This window comes from Carettochelys insculpta, chromosome 9 (assembly GCF_033958435.1).
Source record: "Carettochelys insculpta isolate YL-2023 chromosome 9, ASM3395843v1, whole genome shotgun sequence".
Taxonomy (NCBI): Eukaryota; Metazoa; Chordata; order Testudines; family Carettochelyidae; genus Carettochelys; species Carettochelys insculpta.
In genome coordinates this window covers 1281578-1295476 of record NC_134145.1, presented here as the reverse complement: position 1 = coordinate 1295476, position 13899 = coordinate 1281578, and the positions used below count along the sequence as shown (strand labels likewise).

Genomic DNA, 13899 nt, shown 5'->3' with positions numbered 1-13899 from the left:
AGGAACCACTAGGGTACGCCTCTCTGGACCCTTCCGGTTCCTGTTGGTGATGGTACATCTGCTCACTGGAAGCTTCGCAGGGAAAAATCTCGGGGTTCCATAACCAGTTCCCCCTGAGATACTTGAATCTATGTCCCCGTTTGCGATTGCCCTTGGGGATACGGGACCGTCTGTGGGGATCTTTCCCTGGTAGATTGCCGGTGGTGTCTATGCCCCGCGTGATAGGGGCGACCATGGCAGCATGGGCACTGTTCTTGGGAAGGTGACCTGGACCACTCCCTTGGTGCATACCCTCTGCGTCTGGGGGAGCAAGATCGTCGAGAGACCTGGGACACTGGAGAGAGCGATTTGTGATAGTACTCCAGCGGCTCAAACCCCAGGAAGGGTGAAGGTGGTCCCAGCCAGGGCGAGGCTGGTTGTAAAAATGGAGACGGGGGCTCCGCGTAGGCTAGGGGGGACGCCTGCCTTCTAGTTGGAGTCCGCAGCATGAGCGGAGGGCTGAGAGAAAGCAACTCTGCAGCCCTGTCTGGAGAGGGGCTGCGGTGCCTTGTTTGGTGTGCAGCCTTCCCCCTCCCTTGAGGGGGTAGCTCCGCCTCCTGACGTGTAGGGGATCTCGGCCCCGTCCGCGCCGTGCTTGGCACGCTTACGGGCGGTGCCGCACAGGCGGTGTCCTCCGGTGCCTGCAGGCTGCGTGCCTGCGCGCTCTGTACCGCCGGTTCCCCGGGGGTCAGTGCTGCTGCTTGCAGTGCCGCCAGTACCGGTGCTTGTTTAGCCGCCGCCCTGCCTGCGGTGCGGGGCGGCTGTTTGATTATCGGAGGCCCAGCCGCCTCCACGTGGCTCTCCGTGCCGCCGCCGATCAGCTGTTGCTGCGGCTGGGGGCTGTGCGCTCCTCCCGTCCTGCTCGCTGTTGCTACCGGCAGGGATTGGGCTGGGGAGACTTTCCTCCGTTTTTGCGCTGATGGGGTAAGGGAGGCGGCTTTCCTTTTATGGGCCCCGGAGGGTCCCTCCTGCTGCGGCCGCTCCGGCACATCTGGCTGGAGGGCCTAGTCGAAGAGCAGCATTTTAAGCTGCATCTCCCTGTCCTTCCTTGCTCTGGCTGTTAATTTTGCACAGAAGGAGCATTTCTGCGTGACATGGGACTCCCCCAGGCACCTTATGCAGTGACTGTGCCCATCAGATGCTGGCATTGCCTCTCGGCAAGACTCACATTCCTTGAATCCTGAAGAGGACATTGCTGGTGAGTATTTTAGTTGTTAATAGAGTACTTAGCACCTTCTCTGTGCTGCTTCCCCCTCTCCGATAGCCTGCCGCGGCAGGAGGGCTAATGGCCCTAGGCTCCTGTCCTCCGGTGCTCCGCTTGTTACTAGGACTGGACTGAATGCCGTCCCGCTTGTTGGTTTTTTTTTGTTTTTTTTTTTAAATAACAACTGGCTAACTTAACAGTAGCCTAAGAACTTGAAAACTTTAAAGAAAAACAGTTAAAACCATTGAATACGCTAACTTGGCCGTAGCCTAGTCGGATTCCGTCTGCAGCCGACGGCGGTTAAGAGGAACTGGCGGGGACCAGATCGCGCACGTGGCGAGGAGCGCGCAAGGGAGCGGCGCGCACCGGCGCATGCGCGGTCTGGCAGAAACTGCTTGGAAGATCCGATCTGCGGCGCCGGGCGAGCCCAACACCTAATGTGGAGCACCCACGGGGACACTCGAAGAAGAAGTGACTGTCACCCTGCTGACAAGCAAATCTGTAAGTGGTACAGCACAGCCACCACATCAATCTCCAGCGCCCATTCAAAGATTCCAAGGCCAGAAGGGACCTTAGTAATTCCCCTAATCTGACATCCCCTCTGCACCACACCCTGGTATAACACTGGCTGGAGAACTGCCCCCATAAATTCTCTGCAAACTAAAGCACATCTTTTAAAAAAATCCAGTCTTGATTTGCAGATGGTCAGTCCTGGAGAATCCACCGTGATACTTGGTACGTTGACCCATGGTACAAATGTCCTCATTGTTTTAAAAAAAAAAAAAAAAAAAAAAAAAGTTACCTTTTTTCCAGTCTGAATTTGTCTAGCTTCAACTTCCAGCTTTCGAATCACATTTGACCTCTCCCTGCTACGTTAAACAGTGCCTATTACATTTCTCTCTCCCTCCTAGATCCTGATGAACTGTGATCATGTCACCTCTTAACCTTCTCTTTGGTTGAGTAAAAGGAGCCCCTTAGTCTCTTCTCATAAGTCATGCTTTCCGATCCCTTTCATGGGCCTTCTCTGAAACCTCTCCAATTTATCAGCATCCGTACAACCATCTGACTGGCAGGCTTCAGCAGCAGGCTGGACGGTTTGAGGGTTAACCAAATCAATAAAAGAAGGGAGACCAAAAAGCAATGGGCATTCCCTGTGCACCACAGCACCTTTTCCCCACAGTGCAAAAGCTGAGTTTAGTCCACTGGAGCCGACACCAGTCAAATCTAATATTTTGAGCTCACAATCACTAGACAACTTGCTCCTCTAGGAACACATCACTCTTATTGACAGTTTGCTTCTCAGAGCAAGAGAAAATGACAAGATTTTAAGATGTCCTGTCCAGGCATGTACTGTTTAACCACATGAGACAATGGAAACATGAGACAATTTTAGGGTTATTTTTCCATCTATCTCCAGGTGCTTACCTAAACCAAGAGAGAGAGAGTGTTTGGATGGAAGAAGATATTTAATGTTTCTGAATTTTAATTCAAATGTTACTTACTGTCTGCCTCTGCTGACGCCATCAAGCAGCACAGAACTACTGCAGGCACAATGAAGACTGAGATGCAGAAGTTAGGCACCATATTCCAAAGCAGAGCCAGTCCTCCTTAGTGTGAAGCAAGTGCCCAGTACATCCAGCATTAAAGATGCAGACTTATTTCTGTAAACAAAGAGCAGGAGAAAATGGATCAATCCTCAAGGACAAAACAACAGAATCAGACCATGGTTAGAGCACAGCAAATCTGCAGGTGTCTGCTTCATATCCATGGCTCTGAGTGTGGCTATCCGCAGATCATTTTTGTGGATATGGATGAGGATACCAATTTCGTATCTAGACGCCTGCAAACATGCAGATACTTGCTTTATATCCGCAGGTATCCACCTACACAGATATCCGTGGATCATTTCCACAGATACAGACATTAATTTTGTCCATGCTGGGCTCCAACCATGGTGCCCCAGTATCACACTCAAAATCACATATAAATATAAATATACAAATCATAAACCAGATTCTTTTTAACGTAAGTTTAGCCATCAAACATATGTTTGTTTTAACAATGCTGCCAGTGGTGCCTCTGTGGATGAGACACTCTTCTGAGGTTATGCACCTGGCTAGTAGGTTCCGGGGCCCTGTTTGAAGCCATGTTGATTTTGAGCATTCTGGAAGGAAAGTGGGGAAACAAGTGTGATCAATTACTGTGTACAACACTACTAATAGCATGCTTGCAGATCATCAGCGTGTCAGAGAAGGGCTCAAATCTGAGCTTTGGGGAGAGATATTTTGGAAGTTCTTCCTGTTTTGCTTTTCTGTGTGTTCATTTTTCAGCCTTTTTCTGAGATCCACAGCTATCACAAAACCTTCTGACACTGATGATAAGCACTGAAGTTTAAGAATGTCACCTTCTGACAAAAATAAAAAGTGTTCAGATGATGGCAGCAGCTACAGTGCTCAGAAAAATCTCAGGGGAATCCACCAAAGAAAATATTTACATCCTATTGTACTAACAAACAGTGAAGTTTCTTTTTCCCCTCTGTTACGGTATTATACAGTAAATGTTTCCATATGTTATACAATACACAGAAAGTTTTATCTATGTAGTGTCTTCTGTACCCAAGACATGTTAAGGTACTTTACACAATAACCTAGTTTTAATCTAGATACAAAGAGAATACTGATTATTCTATCCAAGCTTCTATTATCTCAATACAAAAATAAATCCAATGATGCTCAGATGGAAAATTCTGCATGCTGAAAGAAATGCTCGTCATAACAGCCTGACAACCAATTCTCTTCCTGCTGGTATCTAACCCCTAAATCCTCATTTGTCTCCTGCAAAAGAGTTACTGCAAAACTCATTAAGATACCCTGCTCTGAAGAGACAGATACAGATAGTCATATCATTACCAGCAGCATCAACTTTATTCCAACAGGAAACTCAGTTCAAGGCCCAGTTGGTTTGCTCAGTGTTAAATAGCTCTGTAAATATGACAGAACAAAGGAATGAGAATGAGTGCCTGGACTAACAGTGAAGACTAGTCCTCTAACTCAGGGTTTCCCAAATGGTGTTCTGTGGAACCCTGGGGCTATGCGAAGTGAAAACACAGGTTGTGCGAGAAAATTCCTCTGCAGCTTCCTGCCCTGCCACCCCGAAACATTAGAACTAAATTTACTTGGTTTAACGGCTGGCAGGGTGATGGGAGGGACCCGTCCATTAAACCAACTGAATTTAGTTCCATTATTTCAGCAGTGGCAGGTCAGGGAACCACCCAGAGCCCCTCACTTGCCCTGCTACCCAAGCAGCCACACTCCTCCAAAGGGCATTGCTTGGCTCACCCCCACCAGCCTTCCTTTCGCTAGGCCCATGTGGCCACTTGACATAGGTTCCCCAGCTGGTGCCATGGATGGGTTAGTCCCAGGCCCTGTGTCTACACGAGCCCCTTCCTTTCAGAAGGGGCATGTTAATGAGCGAGTTTGAAAGATGCTAATGAGGCACTGCCATGAATATGCAGCACCTCTTTAGCATAATGGTGGCCACAGCGATTCGAAAGCGTGGCTTTTTGAATCACGCGCCGCCCCATGAAGACCAGGACCTTCCGAAAGGAACCCCAGTTTTCGAAAGCCCCTTCTTCCTAACACCAGATAGGAAGAAAGGGCTTTTGAAAACTGGGGGTTCCTTTCGAAAGGTCCCCGTCTTCACGGGTGGCATACAATTCGAAAATCTGCACTTTCGAATCGCTGCAGCTGCCTTTACGCTAATGAGGCACTGCATATTCATGGCAGTGCCTCATTAGCATCTTTCAAACCCGCTCATTAACATGCCCCTTCCAAAAGGAAGGGGCTCATGTAGACCCAACGAGGGACCAGTTTGAGGCTGAGAGGTGTTAAGGTTGGGGATGGGGGGCAAGTTTGAAGCTGAAAGGGGTTAAGGCTTGGAGGGGCAGATTTGAGGGATGGGGTGGTAAAGCTTGGAGATGGTAGGGCATGGATCTGGGGGCTGAGGCAGGTAAAGCCTGGAGATGAGGGGCAGGTTTGGAATCCAGAGGGATAGAGCCTGAGAATAGTGTTCTGAAAAATTCTTTGGTGTTTAAAAGGGTTCTGTGGCCAAATAAAATTGGGAACCACTACCACTGCTCTAACTTCTGCATGTGCTGTGTTAACTTATTCGAACTAACAGAGTGAGAACCCTCTGCAGCACACTTTAAGCTGTACTATTAAATCTGATTAATCAGTAGTAGAACTAGAAGAGGGCTACCATTCCCAGAAAAGGCACCAACTATTTAAAATTACTGTGCCAAAACCAACATTTAGTGTCAAGCTCCATCTCTAAGCTCCATCTCTAGTCCAGGCAGAGAATATGATTTACCAGTAGCATAGAAGACTATTTGGATATTTACCAGACTAATTTTTGAGTAAGTCATTTTTAAAGAGTATTGGCTCTGGTCTGTTTTTACCAGACAATGTTCAGAAGTCACATGAATTTCACCCTGGTTTCCCATGTCCCCCATACAGAGATAACTCACAATGAAACCCTAGCTAAGAGAATGGATCTGCCTCCTCATCCCAACTTCTCAGAAGGCTACACTACACTAGATAGCTTTCAGTAACACAGTTAAGATATTCAAAGTCAGGCAGCATGCATGCCGTGTGTCAACAGACAAAATACTTCCATCCCCTACAAGCAGAGTTTGTGTTGTCAACAGGAGAGTGCTCCTGGCCAACAACAAAATGCGTCAAAATTTGTGTCTTTTGGGAACATGGAGGTGCTGGTCTGAGGTCTGACAGATTTTCACTTTTCTCATAAGCACATGAACTCAATATCAATTGCAACAAAAGACACTGACAAATTTTTAGTTACCCCATAAGATATTTTATAAACTTGCTCTTTTTCCAGCCGTTCATTCTCTTAGAATAATTTACCATCTGGCTTAAGAGAAACTAAATTTCTTGGACAAAATTGTTCTCTTATCCACCTTATTCAGCATTGCCCCATGCTTAATAAATCCCATCAAGAAAGAATCCTCCTCTCTCTCTCTCTCTCTCTCTCCCCGCTCCCTTTGCATACCCATTGTTGGAGTGTATGGAAAAACTGACTACATACAATATTTAAAAACCACTCAATTTGAATGTTTTGATTTTTTATACATCTAAGTAACTTTCTGTTTTGAAACTGAAAATGTGAAAACGGCATCTATTTATGTGGTTCAGCTGTTCCATTTTCAGAAACAAAAAGCTCTCCGCAGCCAAACAATCTAATATTTGATGCAATGTGATGGGAAGTCAGGTTAAACACAATCAGCTTTTAGGAGGCAGATTTTAACCAAGCCACAACAGCTGGCAGGAGAAAAACAACCCTGAAACAAGACTGTTATAGGAGCTCTTCCTTTGTTGCATGGGTGTCATGAGAAGAAAATCATCTACAAACCAAATGAAGTAAGTCTGATAATGAACTAAACAAGAACTAACTGACTCAATGCAGGTGCAAACAAGGGGCAATACACAGCAGGGTGAATTAATCCTCTGATCTGCTGACTCTGTTTCCTCTATTGTTTCTTTTGTCATCTCCTGCTTACAACCACATTCCCTTCCCCAGGCTGCTGTCCCTTAGATATAGTACAGTCTCCCATGTACCAAATGGCCTCAGTCTCCTAACTCTTTTCAAATTCCTCCTTTAACCTCACTTCTTTTGGCAAGCCTCCCTCTACTAAGCTAGCATCTGTAAGCAAAGATACTACAGGGATTCAAATTCGGAACATGAACACATGGTTTAAATCGTGATGGGAACTTTCTGAGTCACTATAGCGGCTCGTCTGCATACTTGACTCAATCTAATTCTTGATCTTCCCCCCCCACCCCTCCACTCTCTGATTTGCTCACCTTGATAATCTTTTTCTGATTTGTCCTCCTTGCTTACTGTTTTTGGTTCTCTGTGTCTTAAATATTGAGTCTATTCTGGTCTGGCTATGGTCTGAAGAAGTGGGTCTGTCCCATGAAAGCTCAGCTAATAAACTATTTTGCTAGTCTTTAAAGTGCTACTTAACTGCTTTTTGTTTTGATAGTGTATAGACTAGCACGGCTTCCTCTCTGTTACTATACTACAGGGAGAGTTCCTTCACAGACTAGTAGTAGGCATCCTTCAGTCTGCATAGACTATGGATCGCGCCCTTTAAAGTTTCAATTGAGGACTTCATTTACAGCGTCTATTGTGACTATAAAGACCCACACGAGAGTGACAGTCCTTGCTGCATCTCTTGCAGATGTAGTGGGTGTCTGGCAAGTCCTTATTGTGCTTTCTGTGCGCTCGCTTCTCCTCTGCTAGCTGTCTGATCTTCAACACACCCTTCTGAAGGCCCTTGTGTAACTCCTGCCTCCATCTGCTGCGGTCGTCTGCTAGTTCTTCCCAGTTGTACAGCTCGATGTCTACCTCTCTGAGGTCTCTCTTGCACACAGACTAGTATAAAACAAACATGACCAGAGTATCAGTGGTTCATACAGAACAACAAGAAGTCCTGTGGCACCTAAAAGACTAACAGATATTTTGGAGCATAAGCTTTCATGGGCAAAGACCCGCTTCATCAGATGCATGAGTGGGAGGGGGGTTTCCAGAGGGGTATTTAAAGAGTGGGGTCCCAGGAAAAGGGAGGGCCAGAGCTGACTATGTCTATTCAGCAAGGTGGAAATGGCCAATTATCAGTACTATGTATCAAAAGAGGGGAAAACAAGTCAGATCAGACAGCGGGATGTGACCCATTGCCAGAGTCTAATGGGGAGATATTAACACCCAGGGCAGAGAAGCTGCTTTTGTAAGGGGACAGCCACTCCCAGTCTCTGTTTAATGCTTGGTTGATGGAGTCAATTTTGAAAATAAATTGCAGTTCAGAGATTTCTCTCTCCATTTGATTTTTAAATGTCTTTGTTTCAGGACTGCTACTTTTAAATCTGTTACTGAGTGTCCTGGGAGATTGAAGTACTCTCCCACAGATTTCTGTACATTACTGTTCCTGATGTCTGATTTATGTCCATTTATTCTTTTATGCAGAGACTGTCCAATTTGGCCAATGTCAATTGTAGTGGGGCATTGCTGGCACATGATGGCGTATATTATATTAGTAGGTGTGCCGGTAAAGGAGCCCCTCATGGTATGGTTAATGTTAGGTCCTGTGATATCATCACTGGAGCTTATTAAAATTAAGCTACTTAGGAAGAGATACTTGGAACAACTAAAAAAAAAAGCAAGGACAAAGGATATTTGAATGAAAGATTTCTCCAGGTAAAGAAATGCCAATTCCAGTTATGCTGATGACCACAAGATAAAAATAATCTGATTGTTGTTGAGAAATATGATGGGATTCCCTCCAGAAACTTTACTGAGCAGGAAGATAATGCCAGCACACCACTTGTGTCCTTTCATAACACAGGGGAGACAAGGAATGATTCTTCATGAAGAGAGCCAGAGGAAAAGGGATCTGCTTTTAATGGTGGGAAGGTCTTAAATGCTCAGAAACTTGAGCTCTCATCTGCAGGTTGGAAATTAGAGCTAACCACCTGCAGATCCCCACGCTGCTCCAGACAAGCTGTATGTGTTTTATGATCAGTCCTCACTTTGCAGTGAATATCATATGCAGGAAAAGACACTGCACTCCCTAGGAATCCTGAGGAAGACACCAACTTGCCAGTATGAAGAAAAGTGTCCACGGCAGCCTATAACTGACCAAACAAGGCAGGTGTACAGATAGGAGAAGCGCTAGCAACAAGTAAAGGCTACTTTTTTAACAGTGAGGATAAATATCAATATAGATCAGCAGCTTCATCCAGTAATAAACACCTAATCAGTGGACTCACTGAGGAACGGAAAATGTATGGATCTGGGTAATTAAAGACATACACACCAAGGATCAGAAACAGAGTTGTGCAGGCAGCTCCTGACTTGCCTTTTGAATGTTTCACTTTGCAGCCATCACATATTTTAACATAGTCCCTTTGTTTTGTTTTTTTTTAAAAAGAAGAGGGAATATAATACAAAGGACGAGAGTGGGTAAGAGACGACAAAACTCAGCCTGCAAATAGGCAAGCAGCCAACTACAGAACAAATTCAAAAGATATTCGAAGGGAAATCTATTTTAGAGGCTGTGTTACTAAAAGAGATTTCAGGTAAAACTGGGTATGAGCTTACAATACTATACATAGGATGAATGAAAAAAATATGTATCTAGATAGATATAGACAGATAGATGAGAGAGATGACCATGCTGCATGTGAAAAGTATCCCTTAGCCCATCAGTTCAGAACTATAAATATAAAGCAACCTAGAAAGAACTGACCTGTGAAGTGTTTAAGCAGCTAAAGGGACTGGCATACAAGACAAGCAGCACGAACCATAAACCACAGAGATTGGCAAAACAGGCAGAGAGAAACAGATATGCACCTGTAAGTATGTGAAGGATAGAGCCACCATGAAGGAAAAAATGCAGTCCTGTAGCACTTTAAAGACTAACAATATAATTTATTATTTATTTTCTCTACCCTTCTTATAAATACTTTGTCTCAGTCATCAATTATTAGGATTCTCCAGATCTGAAGAAATGGGTCTGTCGAAAGGAAACCTATCATATAATAAATTATGTTGTTAGTCTTTAAGGTGCTACAGGACTGCTTTTTTGTTTTGTGAAGATACAGGCTAACATGGCTATGTCTCTGAGGCTATTCACCATAAAGGGAGTTTGGGCTGAATATCCCAACATCCTGCAGGAGAGATGTAGGAGAAGTGAATGCACTAAAGCACATAAGGACACCAGCAGGACCTACATGGACTATTAATATGCACTTAAGAATTTGCACCTCTGTAATACGCTTTACCAATTGCATGCACAAGCCCTAAACTGATATGAAGAAAATATTCCCTCTGCACCTGCAGAAGAAGCCATAGCTGTCAAAAGTTAGTACTACAACAAGCTATCATTTATTTTTATCTATCCTGTTCAGCAACATGCATATCTTCTGAGATTCTACTACTGTTTTCATGACTTTTCCAAGGATCTTATTTCCTCTACTTTTAACTGTAGAGCTTTCTGAGTATCCTCCTTTTGTTTAAATTGTCCTTTCTGATGTCTAATGTGACTGGGTCCCATTTGGCACCCAGTATAGCCTGTGGAATAAAAGTAAGTAGCTTTAGCTCCTGTCACTTCCTGAATTAGCTCATATGTACACTCAAAAACATAGTGATTGTTCCCAATACTGCAAGAGCAGATGGACACACAGGAATTGCGGTACCATTCCCTCACCCCACTTCTACCCCAAAGCTTCCATGGCACTAAAAGCAACAAATTCCCCAACTCCATTTATGCAGTCCATGATACACTAGAACTTCTCTTTCAGCACATGTTTTTCAACCTGATATCTGAGTGTCTGTGGACGTGGGAACTATTCCAATACCCCATCACAGAGGCACTACTAGATGCTCCAAAAGAATGTGCAAGAGCCACTCTACAAACGACAATTACAGAGGATCCTGCCTATTAGGAAAGTCTTTTTCTAACCCACCTTTTAGTGCATGATTTATGTTATGATGGAGGGTTTATCTCTCTAATTTCAAAACAATTAATCTAATCAAATGTAGCTGTGAATGTTCTTAGCTGCAGATTTTGGCATTACTCCTCCTGAAGGATGCTGACCTTAGTTATACTATAGTCACTATTAGTGAGACAACTGTAGTTACTTTTTGAACCCAACTACTGGGTGTTACAGAAGGCTAAGCTCACAACAGCCTCTTCTCTTGTGTGCTATAGAACTAGTTTCTGCAAGAAGAAATAGTTAATGGTGTTGAGAAATTGCTTCTCTAACCTTTGCTCTGACATGATATAATGATCAGTTTATACGCAGGTAGCTAGTGCCACCCATAATTACTGCTTTATTAGATTTCATTTCCTTTTTGCTCTTCATCAACGTTGCACAAGATTCTTTTCCAAGTCAGGATGTACTCAAATAAAACAGTGAGGAAGTTCAAATAAGCAAGCAGGTAGATGGAATACACTTCCACAGCTATATTTGTATTCATAACTAGGGACTGTGCATAGACAAGTTTTTAATGTAAACATTCGTCACATTGTACTAACGCAAAAAATGTTCCCAATGCCCTGTAAGATACTTAAGATAAAGTGAGGCAATGATAAAATGACATCATCGGAGAAAAGGGAAGACTGATATGCATTTACCCTAGGTGTCTTTTTCATTGCTCTGCAACATGCAAATACAGTAAAAGCTCTTTTATCTGGCATTCAATTAACTAGAAAACTCAATTAACTGGCACTTCTGATACAGCCCAGCACCAATCCTCAGTCTAGCAACTGGGACTAGTACACTTCCTGCCACATTATGCAACCACATAGACTGCACTCTACTTTAATGCAAAAGAGGCAGAGGACAAGAAAGAAAGCTGAAATAAGGGATTTATTCAAAAAAGCAGCTTCAAAGGTGTGCCATGGGGTCATTATAGATTCAGCCCAACTCCCTACACCTTCTAACTGATGCTGATAATGATGACCTTGAGGGCACTGCAAGATCCAGAGGTGCCTTCTGAATCAAAGAAAGATTAATTGTGTTTCATATAGTTTTAGTGTTATATGTACTTTTAGTGATCTGGATGTGCCCCATACACCGCCCTAGTGATATGTAGTGTAATAAGATGACCTACTGCATAGAAAATTTTATCTGTATGCACCTAAGTACTTCACTGACCCAGCTGCTCTGCAGTGCAGTGCTACTACTGGATTAGGAGGAACTGTATACTATTTTATTGTATTCCAATGCTTTAAAAATTGATATTCCATTGGTAAAGAACAACTTTCAGTTAACCAGAAAATTTGATTAAATGGCACCTGCCCATTGTCCCAATGCTCCTGATAACAGAACCTTTAATCAAAACAAAAAGCAGTCAAGTAGCACTTTAAAGACTAGCAAAATAGTTTATTAGGTGAGCTTTCGTGGGACAGACCCACTTCTTCAGACCATAGCCAGACCAGAACAGACTCAATATTTAAGGCACAGAGAAGCAAAAACAGTAAGCATGGAGGACAAATCAGAAAAAGATAATCAAGGTGAGCAAATCAGAGAGTGTGGGGGGGAGGTCAAGAATTAGATTAAGCCAAGTATGCAGACGAGCCCCTGTAGTGACTCAGAAAGTTCCTGTCCCAGTTTAAACCATGTGTTAATGTGCCAAATTTGAATATAAGAAGCCAGCTCGGCTGCTTCCCTTTGAAGAACGGTGAGAAAGTTCTTTTTCAGTAACACACATACCGTTAGGTCACTGACAGAATGGCCCATTCCATTAAAATGTTGACTAACTGGTTTGTGGATCTGGAGTGTTTTGATGTCTGTTTTGTGCCCATTAACCCTTTGTCTAAGGGAGTTAGAAGTCTGTCCAATATACAAAGCATCTGGGCATTGTTGGCACATGATGGCATATATGATGTTAGTAGAGGAGCATGAGAAAGTGCCCGTGATTCTGTGAGTAATCTGGTTAGGTCCAGTGATGGTATTTCCAGAGAAGATATGTGGACAAAGCTGGCAGCGGGCTTTGTTGCAGGGAAAGGTTCCAGGACTGGTATTCCTGGGGTATAGACTGTAGCTGTCAGTGAGGATCCTCATAAGGTTAGGAGGTTATCTGTAGGAGAGAACAGGCCTGTCACCCAGGGCCTTCTGGAGTGTGGCATCCTGATTAAGGATAGATAGAACCTTTAATGTAACATTTAGTGTAACACTTAAGGTGAATACATTAAAGATTCTGTTATCAGGAGCATTGGGACAATGGGCAGGTGCCATTTAATCAAATTTTCTGGTTAACGGAGAGTTGCTCTTTACCAATGGAATATCAATTTTTAAAGCATTGGAATACAAGAAAATTTAAAGCATTACTCTCAAAGTAAATGAAAAGTCTGTCCTTAGGATTAATATTCATTTAAAGCTAAGATATCACGCACTTGTAAATCAGGAAATTCAGAGCTCATACTAATAATTCAACCTTTACATTGACATCTTAAAGACTGACAATTTTGTTATGGTCAGTGGTACTGCAATGGGTAACTGTATGGCCTCACAGTATGCCAATATTTTTATAGATGACTTAGAGCAATGCTTCCTCAGATCTCTTCCTGCAGTGCTCCTCCTCCACCTGTGGCACACTGATCTCATCTTCATCCTCTGGACACACATGAAGGAGGCCCTTGAAAAATTCTACCAGCATTTAAGTAACTTCCCCCCACCATCATTGTCAGCCTGGGCCAGTCGACACACGAGATTCACCTCTGAGACACCCCAGTGGATATAAATAATGGTCACATAATCATCATCCTATACCACAAACCTACTGACTGCTATACTTACCTATCCACAAGAAGTCCTGTGGCACCTTATGGACTAACAGATATTTTGGAGCATAAGCTTTCGTGGTCAAAGACCCGTTTCATCAGATGCATGAGTCATGCATCTGATGAAGCGGGTCTTTGGCCACGAAAGCTTATGCTCCAAAATAACTGTTAGTCCATAAGGTGCCACGGGACTTCTTGTTGCTCTAGAAGATACGGACTAACATGGCTACCTCTCTTATACTTAACCTATGTGACTTCTGCTTTCATCCAGAAAACATCACCCAATCTATAC

At 43.7% G+C, this 13899-nt stretch overlaps 1 protein-coding gene across 7 annotated transcripts in view; it reads right to left on the bottom strand.

Annotated features, from left to right (window-relative positions):
• The window catches only part of PTPRF (protein tyrosine phosphatase receptor type F), a 730253-nt gene that overhangs the window by 448757 nt on the left and 267597 nt on the right, over nucleotides 1-13899 (bottom strand). For all 7 annotated transcript variants that reach the window (XM_075003555.1, XM_075003557.1, XM_075003558.1 and 4 more), the window contains exon 3: nucleotides 2746-2904. In XM_075003555.1, coding sequence (XP_074859656.1) covers nucleotides 2746-2827 — 82 coding nt within the window. In that variant the 5' untranslated portion in view covers nucleotides 2828-2904. The remainder of the gene's footprint in view (nucleotides 1-2745; nucleotides 2905-13899) is intronic.